This window comes from Lynx rufus, unplaced genomic scaffold (genome assembly GCF_022079265.1).
Source record: "Lynx rufus isolate CCGP_SWC_20201006 ecotype Redwood Valley unplaced genomic scaffold, mLynRuf1.p SCAF_2, whole genome shotgun sequence".
Lineage (NCBI taxonomy): Eukaryota > Metazoa > Chordata > Mammalia > Carnivora > Felidae > Lynx > Lynx rufus.
The window spans coordinates 62,310,959-62,325,652 of NW_025814834.1; the positions used below are offsets into that span (position 1 = coordinate 62,310,959).

Genomic DNA, 14,694 nt, shown 5'->3' on the forward strand with positions numbered 1-14,694 from the left:
CTATAATAATCAGATCATCTTACAAATTATGAAATGCATTTAGAAACAAATAAAAGATTAGAAAACAGAAAAGTATTTTGGAAAAAAAAGAAAACATAAAAGTATTTTGTACTTACTCATCTGACATAATTTTTTTGCCAAATGGTAGTCTTGGCCCATTTCTGCTCTCAGGAACTGGAAAACATTAAGAAACTCTTCAGATAAGTACTTTCAGAGAGAATTTAAATGTCAATAATAAACCCCCTAAAAATATTACATTAATTATTAAATATTTTTCTTTTAATATTTCTACATTTTTGCAGAAGTCTATAATCAATTAATGAAGAATATTTAAGGACTTCCCATGGCAAGGCAACAGAAAACAAGTATGATACCTCTATGTTACTGCAGCCATACTATATGTATATTACTTAACAATTTCAGAATACATAGGTTGGTTCAACCGGCAAAGATAGTAAAGACATTCATCACTTTAATACCCCTTTGGTTCATATACAGCTTTTTTTTTTTTTTTTGTAAACTTAGTCCATAATTACATGACTAAGATTGTAATTCATTTCATTTTACTATTAAAAAAATTTTTTTTAATGTTTATTCATTTTTGAAAGACAGAAAGACCAAGCATGAGCAGGGGAGGGGCAGAGAGAGAAGGAGACACGGAATCTGAAGCAGGTTCCAGGCTCCAAGCTGTCAGTACAGAGCCCGACATGGGGCTCGAATTCATGAACTATGAGATCATGACCTGAGCTGAAGTAGGATGCTTAAACGACTGAGTCACCCACGCGTTCCCTTGTTTCACTTTTATTATATTTTTATTGTTACAAAGTAGTACATATTTTTGTATGTAGGGAGTTTAAAAGCTAAATAAACACATTCTGTCCCCAACTAAAAAGCATTTATATTTCTACCATCCAGAGATATTTATTTTTAGCATCTTCATCATATCATTTTAGTATTTTTCCATAAGTTAAACACATATTCACAAAAACTAGGATTATTCAGTAACTTTTTTTGCTTATTTTAGAGAGAGAGAGAGTATGTATGTGAGTAGGAGAGAGGGTGGGGGGGAGAGCAAAACAGTGAAAGAGCGAGAGCGAGAGCGAGAGTGAATCTTAAGCAGGCTCCATGCTCAGCGCAGAGCCCCATGCAAGGCTGGATCCATGACCCTGGGAAAATGACCTGAGCCGAAATCATGAGTCAGATGCTCAACCAACTGAGCCACGCAGGTGCCCCTATTCAGTAATTTTTTTTTTATTAAAAAAAATTTTTGTTTTAAGTTTGAGAGAGAAAGTACAAGTCAGAGAGAGACAGAGAGAGGGGGCAGGGAGAGAATCCCAAGCAGGCTCCACATGGTCAGTGCAGAGCCTGATGTGGGGCTTGATTCCACAAACCATGAGATCATGACCTGAGCCAAGGTCAGTTGGTTAACCAACTGAGCCACCCAGGCGCCCCTCAGTAACTTATTAAAAATAAGCCACATATTGGGGCGCCTGGGTGGCGCAGTCGGTTAGGCGTCCGACTTCAGCCAGGTCACGATCTCGCGGTCCGTGAGTTCGAGCCCCGCGTCAGGCTCTGGGCTGATGGCTCAGAGCCTGGAGCCTGTTCCGATTCTGTGTCTCTCTCTCTCTCTCTGCCCCTCCCCCGTTCATGCTCTGTCTCTCTCTGTCCCAAAAATAAATAAAAAACGTTAAAAAAAAATTAAAAAAAAAATAAGCCACGTATCATGATAATTTTCTCCCCATAAAATTAAATATTCTTATATATTTTTTACTTAGGTTACAGGTTAATAAAACTAATGTCCTATTCTAAAACTTACTTAGACTGCTTCCATTAAAAAATAACCCTAAACTTAGATGATTGTTCTTGATTGTGTGCACTATATTCTGAACATAGGCAGGTATACTAGGCTTCTTCTGCAAGAGGCAAGGGCATGGAGTATTAGAAGAGACACTTCCCCATGTTTCTAGACATTTGATATATACCCAGGCACCATTTTAAGAAGTTCTCTACCAGTTTTTTCAGTTTCTTCCACAGGTATGATTATTTACATTTCTCTAATGGAAATAGAACACTTCTGCAGATTTTTCTATAAACCATTACCTTTACCATAATCCCCACTTTTTCACATATTAATAAATGCTATGGTAAACTCATTAAACAGAATTGTTTTGGTTTTTTTTTTTTTAAATTTTTTAAATATTTACTTATTTTTGAGAGAGAGGGAGAGACAGTGCAAGCAGGGGAGGGCAGAGGAAGAGAGACAGAGGGAGACACAGAATCCAAAGCAGGCTCCAGGCTCTGAGCTGTCATCACAGAGCCCAACATGGGGCTTGAACCCACAAACCGTGAGATCATGACCTAAGCCAAAGTCGGAGGCTTAACCGACTGAGCCACCCAGGCACCTGTTACATTTTTAAAATCTATTTTTGTCTATTAAGACCTATTTATTTTCATTCCTATTTGTGGTTTCCTTCCATTTTAATTATGGTATCTTGTGGTTTATCTAGGTCATTCTTTTTTCAAATATCCTGTTCTTAAATGGATATAGTAATTTGGTATTTACTTTGAATTTTGTTTATTTAATTCCTTTTCTTATTTTCCTTATATTTATTTTGTTTTTTTTCTAGGAATTACTATTTAGTTCATTTGTTGTCATTCCACTTTGAATCATCATTGTCATCACTTAAGTATTCAAAACCTTAAGCTCTTTTTGAAAACTTTAATATTTAGTGTTGTGGTTATCACTATTTTCTAAGTAGTTTGTAAGTTTAGTTTTGATTTTGATTTGTAATTCAAGTGTCATCCAGAAGAATACCTTTTAGTTTAAAGTAGTTTTGTTATTGTAGTTATTTTTATTTTCAGTGCCTAGTTTAATTCATAACAGAGAATGTGACCAGTATCATATATAGCTATTATTTATATTTTTAAAATCTTTATGGAGGGGCGCCTGGGTGGCGCAGTCGGTTAAGCGTCCGACTTCAGCCAGGTCACGATCTCGCGGTCCGGGAGTTCGAGCCCCGCGTCAGGCTCTGGGCTGATGGCTCGGAGCCTGGAGCCTGTTTCCGATTCTGTGTCTCCCTCTCTCTCTGCCCCTCCCCCGTTCATGCTCTGTCTCTCTCTGTCCCAAAAAATAAATAAACGTTGAAAAAAAAAAATAAAATCTTTATGGAAAATTTAAATAAACACAGAAGTAGAAAAAATAGTAAAAGAAGTACACATCTCCAATTCTCATCTTCAAAAATTAATATTTTGTCAATCTGATTGTATCAATATTACTATACATTCTTTTCCCCAGTCTGCCTAGACTGTTTTAAGATTTTTTACAGATATCATCTCATTTCACTTTATTTATTATTTTTTTTTTAATTTTTTTTCAACGTTTATTTATTTTTTTTGGGACAGAGACAGACAGAGCATGAACGGGGGAGGGGCAGAGAGAGAGGGAGACACAGAATCGGAAACAGGCTCCAGGCTCCGAGCCATCAGCCCAGAGCCTGACGCGGGGCTCGAACTCACGGACCAGGAGATCGTGACCTGGCTGAAGTCGGACGCTTAACCGACTGCGCCACCCAGGCGCCCCTCATTTCACTTTAAATTAAAAACCCAATGACACTATGGCTATTACGCCTAACGAAATTAACAAGAATTTCTCAATATCAATTAATATCTAGTCTATTTCATGAAGCATTATGTTAATAATACTAGCCTCAGAAAATGAAAAGGAGCATGGAATCAATTTAAAAATGTACTTAGCACTGACCTATTTGTTGTTGCTGTTAACAAAAAAATGTGTATGTATATATTTCCTTTTAACAGTTCAAAATGCAGTGAAATTAAGAAATTCATGCAATGGATATTTGGCTAAAGACTTTCATGAGAATTGCTTAAAACTTCAAAGTCAAGCTAAATTAAGAAGACAGGTTTAAAAAAAGTGGTTTTACATTAAATTATTTGTGACATTCAAAATAAAGAGATGGGACTTCCAGGGAAGATAGCAGAGTAGCAGGACCCTAAACTCACCTTGTCCCTCAAATACAACTAGGTAACACTTGCATCACTGCAAACAACCCAGATAATGACCCAAAGACTGGCCAAACAAATTCTACAACTGAATATAGAAAAGAGGCCACATCAAAGAGGGTCAGAAGGGTGAGGATTCAGTGGGAACCTAAACCCCATAGATCTGACCACTGGAAGAAGGGAGCCACAGACCCAGAGAGGGGTGAGAAACAGACTATCACACAAGGGGAGCCTGCAGGGGGAAGAGGAATCCTCACAGCATTTGCCTTTGAAAACCAGAGGGGCTAAATTTCCTGAGTGCTTACAACCAGAGGGACTTAAAGCCTGAAACTTTAAAACTCAGCAGCCTTGGCTCTGGGAGAGCTCAGAGGGTGATAGGACGCTGAGCCCTTACCCTTAAAGAGATAGCACAGCAAACATCCTTCAGAGATACAGCTTGTAAACAGTTTGAAAGTCACCTGGAGCTTATGGGAGGGAGAGTTGGTTACCAACTCAGGAGTTTGGGGAGGAACTTCTCCAGGAACAAAGGAGCTGGCAGGCTCCAATTCCCTCCCCTGCCCCTCATCATAAACATACAACTACCTGTGGGAACCAGCACAACACTGGCATTCACTACCTACCTTGCTTACACCACACCCCGCCCCCTCCAGTCAGGCCTGCCTCAGTCCTTGTGTTGCAGATCCTCTCCCCCAGAAGACCCCTGCAAACCTTGCCAGCAGTGCCTCTCCTGACCTCTCACGGAGGACGTGTGCACCTTGTTAAAACTGCATCCCCTGACTGCTCATCCTTTGTGGAGTGCCCAGCTCTGTCTCTGTGGTAGCCGTGTGTCCCCTGTGGAAGAGGACCAGTGCTACCTAGTCAAAGTGCATGTCCTTCCCACTACTTACAAGAGCAAGAGACTTCCCTAACACACAGAAACAGACACAGAGAGTTAGGCAAAATGAAGAGACAGAGGAATATGTCACAAATGAAAGAACTGGACAAAATCACAGCAAGAGACCTAAGCGAAATGGATATAAGTAATATGCCTGATAGAGAATTTAAAGTAATGACCATAAAGATACTCACTGGACTTGAGAAAAAGGTGCAGGACATCAGTGGGACCCTTAACACAGAGATAAAAAAAGAACCAATAAGAGAGAAAGAACATAATAAATGAAATCAAAATACACTTGATGGAATAAATGGCAGGCTGGAAGAAGCAGAGGAACAAATGAATGAACCAGAAGATAGAGTAATGGAAAGTAATCAAGCTGAACAAATGAGAGAAAAAAGAGTTACATAAAACAAGAATGGTCTTAGGGAAATCAGTGACTCCATCAAGCATAATAACTTTCACATTATAGGGATCCCAGAAGAAGAAGAGAGAGAATTGGGGGCAGAAAATTTATTTGAAGGAATAATAGTTGGAAACTTCCTTAATCTGGGGAAGGAAACAGATACCCAGAGATCCAGGAGGCACAGAGATCCTAACAAAATCAACCAAAGGAGGTCCACACCATAGTAATCAAAATGGCAAAAAGTAGTGATAAAGAAAAAAAATTAAGCAGTAAGAGAAAAGAAGATAGTTACCTATAAGGGAAATCTCATAAGGCTTTCAGTGGATAGACCAGAAGGAAGTGGAATATATTGAATATATTCAAAGTGCTGAATGGGGAAAACGTGCAGCCAAAAACACTATCCAGTAAGGCTATCATTCAGAATAGAATGAGATGAAGAGCTTCTCAGACAAACAAAAACTAAAGGAGTTCATGACCACAAAACTAGCCCTACAAGAAATATTAAAGGGGACTTTTTGAGTGGAAAAGAAAGAACATACGTGAGAGTATGAAAAGTAGGAAACATAAAAGTAGTAGGACTAAATATTTCTGTAAAAAATCAGTCAAAGGATTCACAAAATAAAAGGATGTAATATATGACACCATATACCTAAAACATGGTGAGGAGAGGAAAAAAGAATGGGTTCAACTTTAAGTGACCATCAACTTAATATAGACTGCTATATGCAGATGATGTTATATACAAACCTAATGGTAACTACAAATCAAAAACCACTAATAGATATGCAAAGAATAAAGAAAAAGGAACCTAGGTATATCACTAAAGAAAGCCAACAAATCATTAGAGAGAGCAAGAGAAGGATTAGAGAAAAACTACAAAAAAACCCATAAAACAAGTAGCAAAATGGCAATATATACAAATCTATCAATAATTACATTGAGCGTGAATGAACACTCCAATAAAGACATAGGGTGACAGAGTGGATAAAAAAACCAAACCCATCTACATGCTGCCTATAAGAGACTCATTTCAGACCTAAAGACACTTGCAGATTGAAAGTGGGGGGATGGAGAAACATTTTTAAAAAATGAAAAGGTACGTGCAAAAAATAAAAAAAACAGAGTAGTTTTCAAGAAAGAGAGAATAATGACACTTTTTAAAACTATGACTACCTATATTACATTGATAATATTAAATAAAATTGTAAGGTTAAAAACAAAAGACCTAAATATGAGACCTGAAACCATAAAAATCCTGAAAGAGAGCACAGGCAGTAATGTCTCTGACATTGGCCATAGCAACATTTTTCGAGATATGTTTCCTAAGGCAAGGGAAATAAACTATTGGGACTACATCAAAATAAAAAAACTTCTGCAAAGAAAGGGAAGCAATTAACAAAACTAAAAGATAATCTACTGAACACAAGATATTTGTAAATGACATATCTGATAAAGGGTTACTATACAAAATATATAAAGAACTTATACAACTGAACACCCAAAAAACAAACAATCGAATTAAAAATGGTCAGGACATGAACAGATATTTCTCCAAAGATGACATTCAGATGGCCAACAGACACAGGAAAAGATGCTCAACATCACTCATCATCAGGGAATTGCAAACTGAAACTGAAATGAGGTATCACCTCATATCTGTCAGAATGATAAAATCAAAAACATAAGAAACAGCAAGTGTTGGAGAGGATGTGGAGAAAAAGAAACCCTCTTGTACTGTTCGTGGGAATGCAAACTGGTGCAGCCACTGTGGAAAACAGTATGGAGGTCCCTCAAAAAGTTAAAAATAGAACTAAACTATGATCCAGTAATTGCATTACTGGGTATTTGTCCAAAAAATACAAAAACACTAATTCAAAGGGATACATGAACCCCTATGTTTATAGCAGCATTATTTACAATAGCCAAATTATGGATGCAGCCCAAGTGTTCACTGATGGATAAACAGATAAAGAAGATGTGGTATATTATACACAATGGAATATTACAGATCAAAGAGTACACTTATGATGAAAACAAAGAAAAGAAAAATTGAAAGATTAGAACTATGAACACACGTATACATTTTACCTAGATTCAACACTTCTTAACATTGTGCTACATTTGCTTTATCTCTCTCTTTTGATAGGTAAGGTGTAGATAGTCTAGATATTTTTCACAGAAACATTTGACAGTTGCAGACATTGTAAAATTTCACCCTGAAATATTCAAGCATGGGTCTCCTAAGAATAAGTTCATGCTTCAGTGTAACATTATACCCTTATCACATCTAAGAAAATTAACAGTAATTCTGTAATAAAATATTACATTCAAATTGAGACTTCCCAATTTGTCTTTAAAATTTTTTTAATTGTCTTTAAGATTTTTTCCTAGGCAGGATTCCATCAAAATTCATGTTGTGATTTTAGTTGTTAACTATATTTTGTTTTTGTTTATTTTTTTAATTCCAGTACAGTTAACATACAGTGTTATATTAGTTTCAGGTAGATAATATAGTGATTCAATTCCATATATCACCCAGTGTTCATCACAAGTGCACTCCATAATCTCCATCACCTCTTTCACCCATCCCTTCACTCATCCCCCCTCTGGTAACCATCAGTTTATTCTCTATAGTTATGAGTCTGTTTCTTGGTTTGTCTCTAATCTTTCAATTTTTCTGTAGGTTTGAAAATTTTGAAAATAAAGTTGAGAATTTCAAAAGAGATGCATTCTGAAAACAAAAGATCTTATGCACAGATACAGCATAACATATGAAAATAAGCAATCTCATATTGTTTGAATATTTATCTGAAAATGAAGTCATGGATTACTTTTATAATTTAATGTCAAAAAAAATAGAAAAGAGGGGCGCCTGGGTGGCGCAGTCGGTTAAGCGTCCGACTTCAGCCAGGTCACGATCTCGCGGTCCGTGAGTTCGAGCCCCGCGTCAGGCTCTGGGCTGATGGCTCAGAGCCTGGAGCCTGTTTCCGATTCTGTGTCTCCCTCTCTCTCTGCCCCTCCCCCGCTCATGCTCTGTCTCTCTCTGTCCCAAAAATAAATAAACATTGGAAAAAAAAAATTAAAAAAAAAAAAGTAGAAAAGAAATAAGGGGTGCCTGGGTGGCTCAGTCCAACTTCAGCTCAGGTCATGATCTCACAGTCTGTGAGTTCGAGCCCTGCATTGGGCTCTGTGCTGACAGCTCAGAGCCTAGAACCTGCTTTGGATTCTGTGTCTCCCTCTCTCTCTGCCCCTCCCCTGCTCACGCTCTGTCTCTCTCTGCCTCAAAAATAAATAAAAACATTAAAAAAATTTAAAAAAATAAAAAACAAAAGAAATAGTGACAGGGCACTTGGTTGGCTCAGTTGGTTAAGTGTCTGACTTTGGCTCAGGTAATTATCTCACTGCTTGTGAGTTTGAGCCCCACATCAGGCTCTGTGCTGACAGCTCAGAGCCTGGAGCCTGCCTCAGATTCTGTATCTCCCTTTCTCTCTGCTCCTCACCTGCTCATGCTCTTTCTCTCCTTCAAAAAAAAAAAAAATTAAAAATTAAAAAAAAAAGCAATAAAATGAGCAACTACAAAGAGTTTGGTTATGGCAAATAGGGTCTTTGAATGCTTTATAATTCACGAATGATATAGATGTTCAGTCAAAGGATGAGGCTAAGTAAAATCTTCCCAATGCTTGGCATCAATTTTTTTCTCCCTTGCTAAAACACCTTATAATATTAAGGAAGTTTCAAAACTCTCTACATATGCTTTATTCTAAGAGTAAAATACGGCAAATGTGTCTGATTTCTTTATATGATTCCATGGCTTAGCATTTCGGTTAAATTATATTAAAAGGCAAGCACTTTAGCATTTTATGCTAAAACTCTAATTGAGGCTTCTAGCCATGATGGAGCTAATAGAGATCAGATTTTTCTCCCTCCTAAACAACCATAAAACTGTACAAAATATATGAAACAAGAGTTTTCAGTAATTTGACAATAGGTATTATGGGATAGTGATCTGGAGAAGAGAAACAAGATGGGTCCTATTACTACCTCAGTTTACGGGTGTGGGCTATTTCCAGGTACGAGCACAGGCAGGAAGGAACCAGATACCAGTGATTGGAGTGGAAAAAAGACAGTTTGGAGTTCAGAGAGGCCAATGTTATATTTTCAAGAGAGCTCCAGCAATCTACAGAGGTGTCTCTTTGAGTCTTTGTCTGGAATTCATCTGCATATGAGTATGAAGAAACTATTTGAGGCTAGAGAAAGAATTGCTGGAATGAGCAGGTAGAACAATTACTGAATAACACACAGGGCTGAACAGAGCTCATGTTTTCTCCAGCCAGATTAGAAGTTCCTCTTAATACACAGAGCATTGGGAAGAGTCCTCATAAAGGCATTGCCTTAGTACTGTCCCTACAATATAAAGGCTACCCTGCGGGGCGCCTGGGTGGTGCAGTCGGTTAAGCATCCGACTTCAGCCAGGTCACGATCTCGCGGTCCGGGAGTTCGAGCCCCGCGTCAGGCTCTGGGCTGATGGCTCGGAGCCTGGAGCCTGTTTCCGATTCTGTGTCTCCCTCTCTCTCTGCCCCTCCCTTGTTCATGCTCTGTCTCTCTCTGTCCCAAAAATAAATAAACGTTGAAAAAATAAAAATAAAAAAAATAAAGGCTACCCTGGACCCTCCCAACAAAGCTTAAAAGATAAGACTCAAAAAGAGAAACCTGCTTCCAAGAAACCCAACTATGTCCCAGATCAAAGCCCAAAAATATTTAAAGGAAAACTACAAAAGTTTGTGCCAAAGAATATAAAATTTTTAATGTCTATGATTTAGTAAAAAAAAATTACTAGGCATGCAAAGATGCAGAAAAATATGACCCATATAATGGAGAACACTTAGGCAACAGAAACCGACCTAGAACTGACAAAAACGATAGCATAGCAGACAAGCACGTTAAAATAGCTATTATAAATATGTCATATGCTTAAAAGTAATATATGAATAGATGAGAGAAATAACTGATATAAAATATTTAAAACTTCTAGAGATGATAAAATATCTGAAATTTTATACACACACATATATGGAGAAAGAGGGAGAGAGGGAGGGAGGAAGGATGGGATTAACAGTAGAGTATAACTATAAGAAAAGATCATGAACTTGAAGAGAGACCAATAGAAATTTCTAAAATGTAATATATACAGAAAATAAACAAGGAACATCAGTGACCTTTGGGACAACATTGGGTCGTCTAACATACATGTAACTTGGAGCCCAGAAGAAGAGAGGGAGAGAAGAGGTTAAAAAAACAATTATTTGAAGACTTAATAACATTTTCAAATCTGGTTTAAACTATAAACTCATAGACCCAAGAATCTCAATGAGCAGAAGCAATGTGAAGAAAACCACATCAAGTCATATTGTAATCAAATTGCCAAAAATAATAATACGAAAGAAAAAAAAATTAAATAATGAGAAAAAAACATATACAGATGGACAAAATAACAGCAGACATCTTGTCTGAAACTATGCAAAGTATTGGACAATGGAACAGCTTTCAAAGTACAAATCTTCCTCAACTTATGATGGGAATAAACCCATCATAAGTTGAAATAAATTGGAAATGTATTTAATACACCTAACTTACCAAACATCATAGCTTAGCCTAGCCTACCTTAAACATGCTCAGACCACTTACATTAACCTACAGTAGGGCAAAATCATCTAACACAAAATATATTTTATAATGAAGTATTGAATAATTCATGTAATTTATTGAATACTATACTGAAAATGAAAAATGTAATGGTTGTAAGTGTATTGGTTGTTTATCCTCATAATTGCGTGTCTGGCTGGGAATTGCAGAATGCTGCAACTACCCAGCACATGAGAGAGTAATCATACAACATATCAATAGGTAAGGAAGAAATCAAAATTCAAAATTCAAAGTATGGTTTCTACCGAATGCATATCATTTTCACACAATTATACAGTCGAAAAATTGTATGCTGAACCATTAAAAGTCAGGGACTGTCTGCACCAAAAAAACCTCGCAACCTACAAATTCCTAGCTCATACATTCTTTAAAAATGAAGATAGGGGCGCCCCAGTGGCTCAGTCAGTTGAGCCCCCAACCAGCTCAGGTCATGATCTCATGGTTTGTGAGTTCAAACCCCACCTTGGGCTCTGCGCTGACAGCTCAGAGCCTGGAGCCTGCTTCAGATTCTGTGTCTCCCTCTGTCTCTGCCCCACCCCCTCTCATGTTCTCTCTCTCTCTCAAAAATAAACATTAAAAAAGTTTTTTTTTAATGAAGATATTAAGACTTTTTCAGATAAAAGCTGAGAGTATTCACTGCTCACAGAACTACATTATACAAAAGAAACCATAAGAAGTTTTTCAGGTAAAAGGAAAATAGTATCAGGTGGAAATTGGGTTCTACACAAAGCTATAAAGAACACCAGAAATGTGTTCCAAAAAAGATATTTTCCCATTAAAAAAATTTTTTTAAAGAGGATTGACCATTTAAAATAAAGATAGTAACAATGTATTATAGGGCTTATAATATACATGGAAGTAAAATGCATGACAATAAGAAGGGGGAAATTAAAATATATTGTTATAAAGTTCTTACAATGTACATGAAGATGTATAATATTAACTAAAGGTAGACTGTGATACCACAACTGGGGTAAAATTGCTTTTTTCTACATAGAATTATCAGTAAACGTTTATGTACAACTTTTGCATGTGATGTTTCAGGCTTCAGTGCCTTTGCACATGTTTCCTATGCCAAAAATGCCATCTCTACTTGTTTACTTGATGAATTCCTGAGCTTCCCTTTTCCTTCAAGTTTCTAAAACTCCAATGACTATTCTTCTAAAAATCTTTCCTTTATCCTGTTTCTTCTACTTCTACTCTCAGTCACTTAATCCTCCCTATTCCCTGAGAACTTCATAAATACTTCTACTAGCACAGATTTCATTTTATTATAAATTGTACTATACACATTATACCTGTTAGTTTTCAAGGGAGACATATCTTTCTTATCTATCTCTAAATATCCCCAATAACTAGCATGGTGCCCAGTTGTGTAGAAAGCATCCCTTAAAGCAGTCCTTGCAGAGTTTTGTACCCAAACTTTTATTCCTGTTTCTGCCTTGGGCAGAATAAGTCACTTCCAGAATCTTCTCTCACCTCTCACTTCGTGAAGGTAGTAAGAGATGAGTAGCTAGGTAAGCATCTGTATATGGGCAAGGATATTTTTCCTATTTTTTCAATCTTCAAGACTATACACTACTTATTTTAATATTTTTAACTTTCTTACATTATAATGCACAAGTTAAACTTACTTCTGCCATTAACTCTAATGGAGCATGAGTATCCTTATTAGGGTGACTGTCTTCATCATTATCATCATCACTGGTATCATCTTCACCATCATCATCTGTCGATTCAGATAACTTATTATCAATACCCTGAAGGCAACGTTTGTTATTTTTCTCCTGCTCTTGAAGGACTGCATCTTTGCCCACTTGACCTAAAATAGAATATGCATATTTTTTTAATTTAAATTTAAATTTTTATTTTAGAGAGAGAGACAGAGAGAGAGAACATGCAAGCCAGGGAGAGGGGCAAAGGGAGAGAAAAGGAGAGACAGAGAAAGAGAGAGACAGAGAGAGAGAGAGAGAGACAAAGAGAGAATCTTAAGCAGGCTCCATGCTCAGCACAGAGTCCACTACAGGTCTAGATCCTGTGACCCTGGGATCGTGACCCGAGCCAAAGTCAAGAGTCAGACACTCTACCCAGGCACCCCAGAATATGCATAATTTAATCAATACTGAAAAGTTCAAAAATTAAAAGTGGTTACTCCTAAATTAAGATGTATATATACTATATGGCTCCCTGTTCTGGGGTTTATTTTTTTCATGAATAAACAGCACTGCAATGAACTTACCTGATTTCCAAAAAAAAAAAAAGTAATACAACTACCAAGAGGGAAAAAAACAAACCCAAAACACTGAACTAATCTTAGTGTTGTTTGGCGCTTAAAATTTTAATAGTAAATGGAAAACAGTTTTGTTTATATAAAATATGATTTCAAGAAAAAAAAAAGAAATGAATACTATTCTACCTCCAGAAATACATTTCCTAAATTGTTCTTATGGAAGGTAAATATGAAATAAAGAGCCTGGAGAGTAAAAGTAAGACTGGAGAGGCTGAAAAGAAAATAGTTCTTCTCAGGCAGGTCATGTCACTGCTTGGATACTTGAGAATAAAGTTCTTTCTCTCTCAACACACACACACACGCAAATTAGAAAAGAGACATGTGGGGGTGCCTGGGTGGCTCAGTCGGTTAAGCAGCCAACTTCAGCTCAGGTCATGATCTCATGGTCCGTGAGTTCGAGCCCTGCGTCGGGCTCTGTGCTGACAGCTCAGAGCCTGGAGCCCATTTCAGATTCTGTGTCTCCCTCTCTCTCTGCCCCTCCCCTATTCATGCTCTGTCTCTCTCTGTCTCAAAAATAAATAAACGTTAAAAAACATTTTTTTAAAAGAAAAGAGACATGTGAAGTATTCTAGCTATAACCAGAAGTTACATAACATTAGTAATGATTTTTCTAATGTCGAAACACAATAGTTACGGTGAAATGCAGATGACTGAAAAATAAAAATAAGCACTAATAACTACCCATTCAGTGCCCAGCACTATGTAGAGTCCCAGGAACACAAAAATGACAGTTCTTTTTTTTTTTTTCTTTTTTTTTTTTTTTTATATGAAGTTTATTGACAAATTGGTTTCCATACAACACCCAGTGCTCATCCCAAAAGGTGCCCTCCTCAATACCCATCACCCACCCGCCCCTCCCTCCCACCCCCCATCAACCCTCAGTTTGTTCTCAGTTTTTAACAGTCTCTTATGCTTTGGCTCTCTCCCACTCTAACGTCCTTTTTTTTTTTTTTTTTTTCCTTCCCCTCCCCCATGGGTTCCTGTTAAGTTTCTCAGGATCCACATAAGAGTGAAACCATATGGTATCTGTCTTTCTCTGTATGGCTTATTTCACTTAGCATCACACTCTCCAGTTCCATCCACGTTGCTACAAAAGGCCATATTTCAAAAAATGACAGTTCTTGACCTCAGGGTACTCATTCACACTCTAATTGGGGAGTCAGAAACATAATGGATAGTGATAAAGCAGTATGGAAGTACGGTGATAAAAACGTGTGGAATAAACAAAAGAACAAAGGAAGGCCCCATGCCAACCTGGAGAGTGGTCAGGAGTTGCCCAGTCTGAGTGGATCAGTTTTTCTAAGGAGAGGAAACAGCATGAACCAACACAGAAACAAGACCGTGCCTCAAAGCACTTTGATACTTCTTAGGAGTCAAGGTTGAGACTAAAATGGTGACAGA

General features: G+C 37.3%; 1 protein-coding gene across 1 annotated transcript in view; it reads right to left on the bottom strand.

The window, feature by feature from the left end:
- Nucleotides 1-14,694, bottom strand: part of ERICH2 (glutamate rich 2) — a 37,415-nt gene that overhangs the window by 7,820 nt on the left and 14,901 nt on the right. Inside the window, 2 exon segments of the mRNA XM_047084585.1 lie at nucleotides 117-174; nucleotides 12,638-12,825. Of these exon segments, the coding sequence (XP_046940541.1) occupies nucleotides 117-174; nucleotides 12,638-12,825 (246 nt within the window).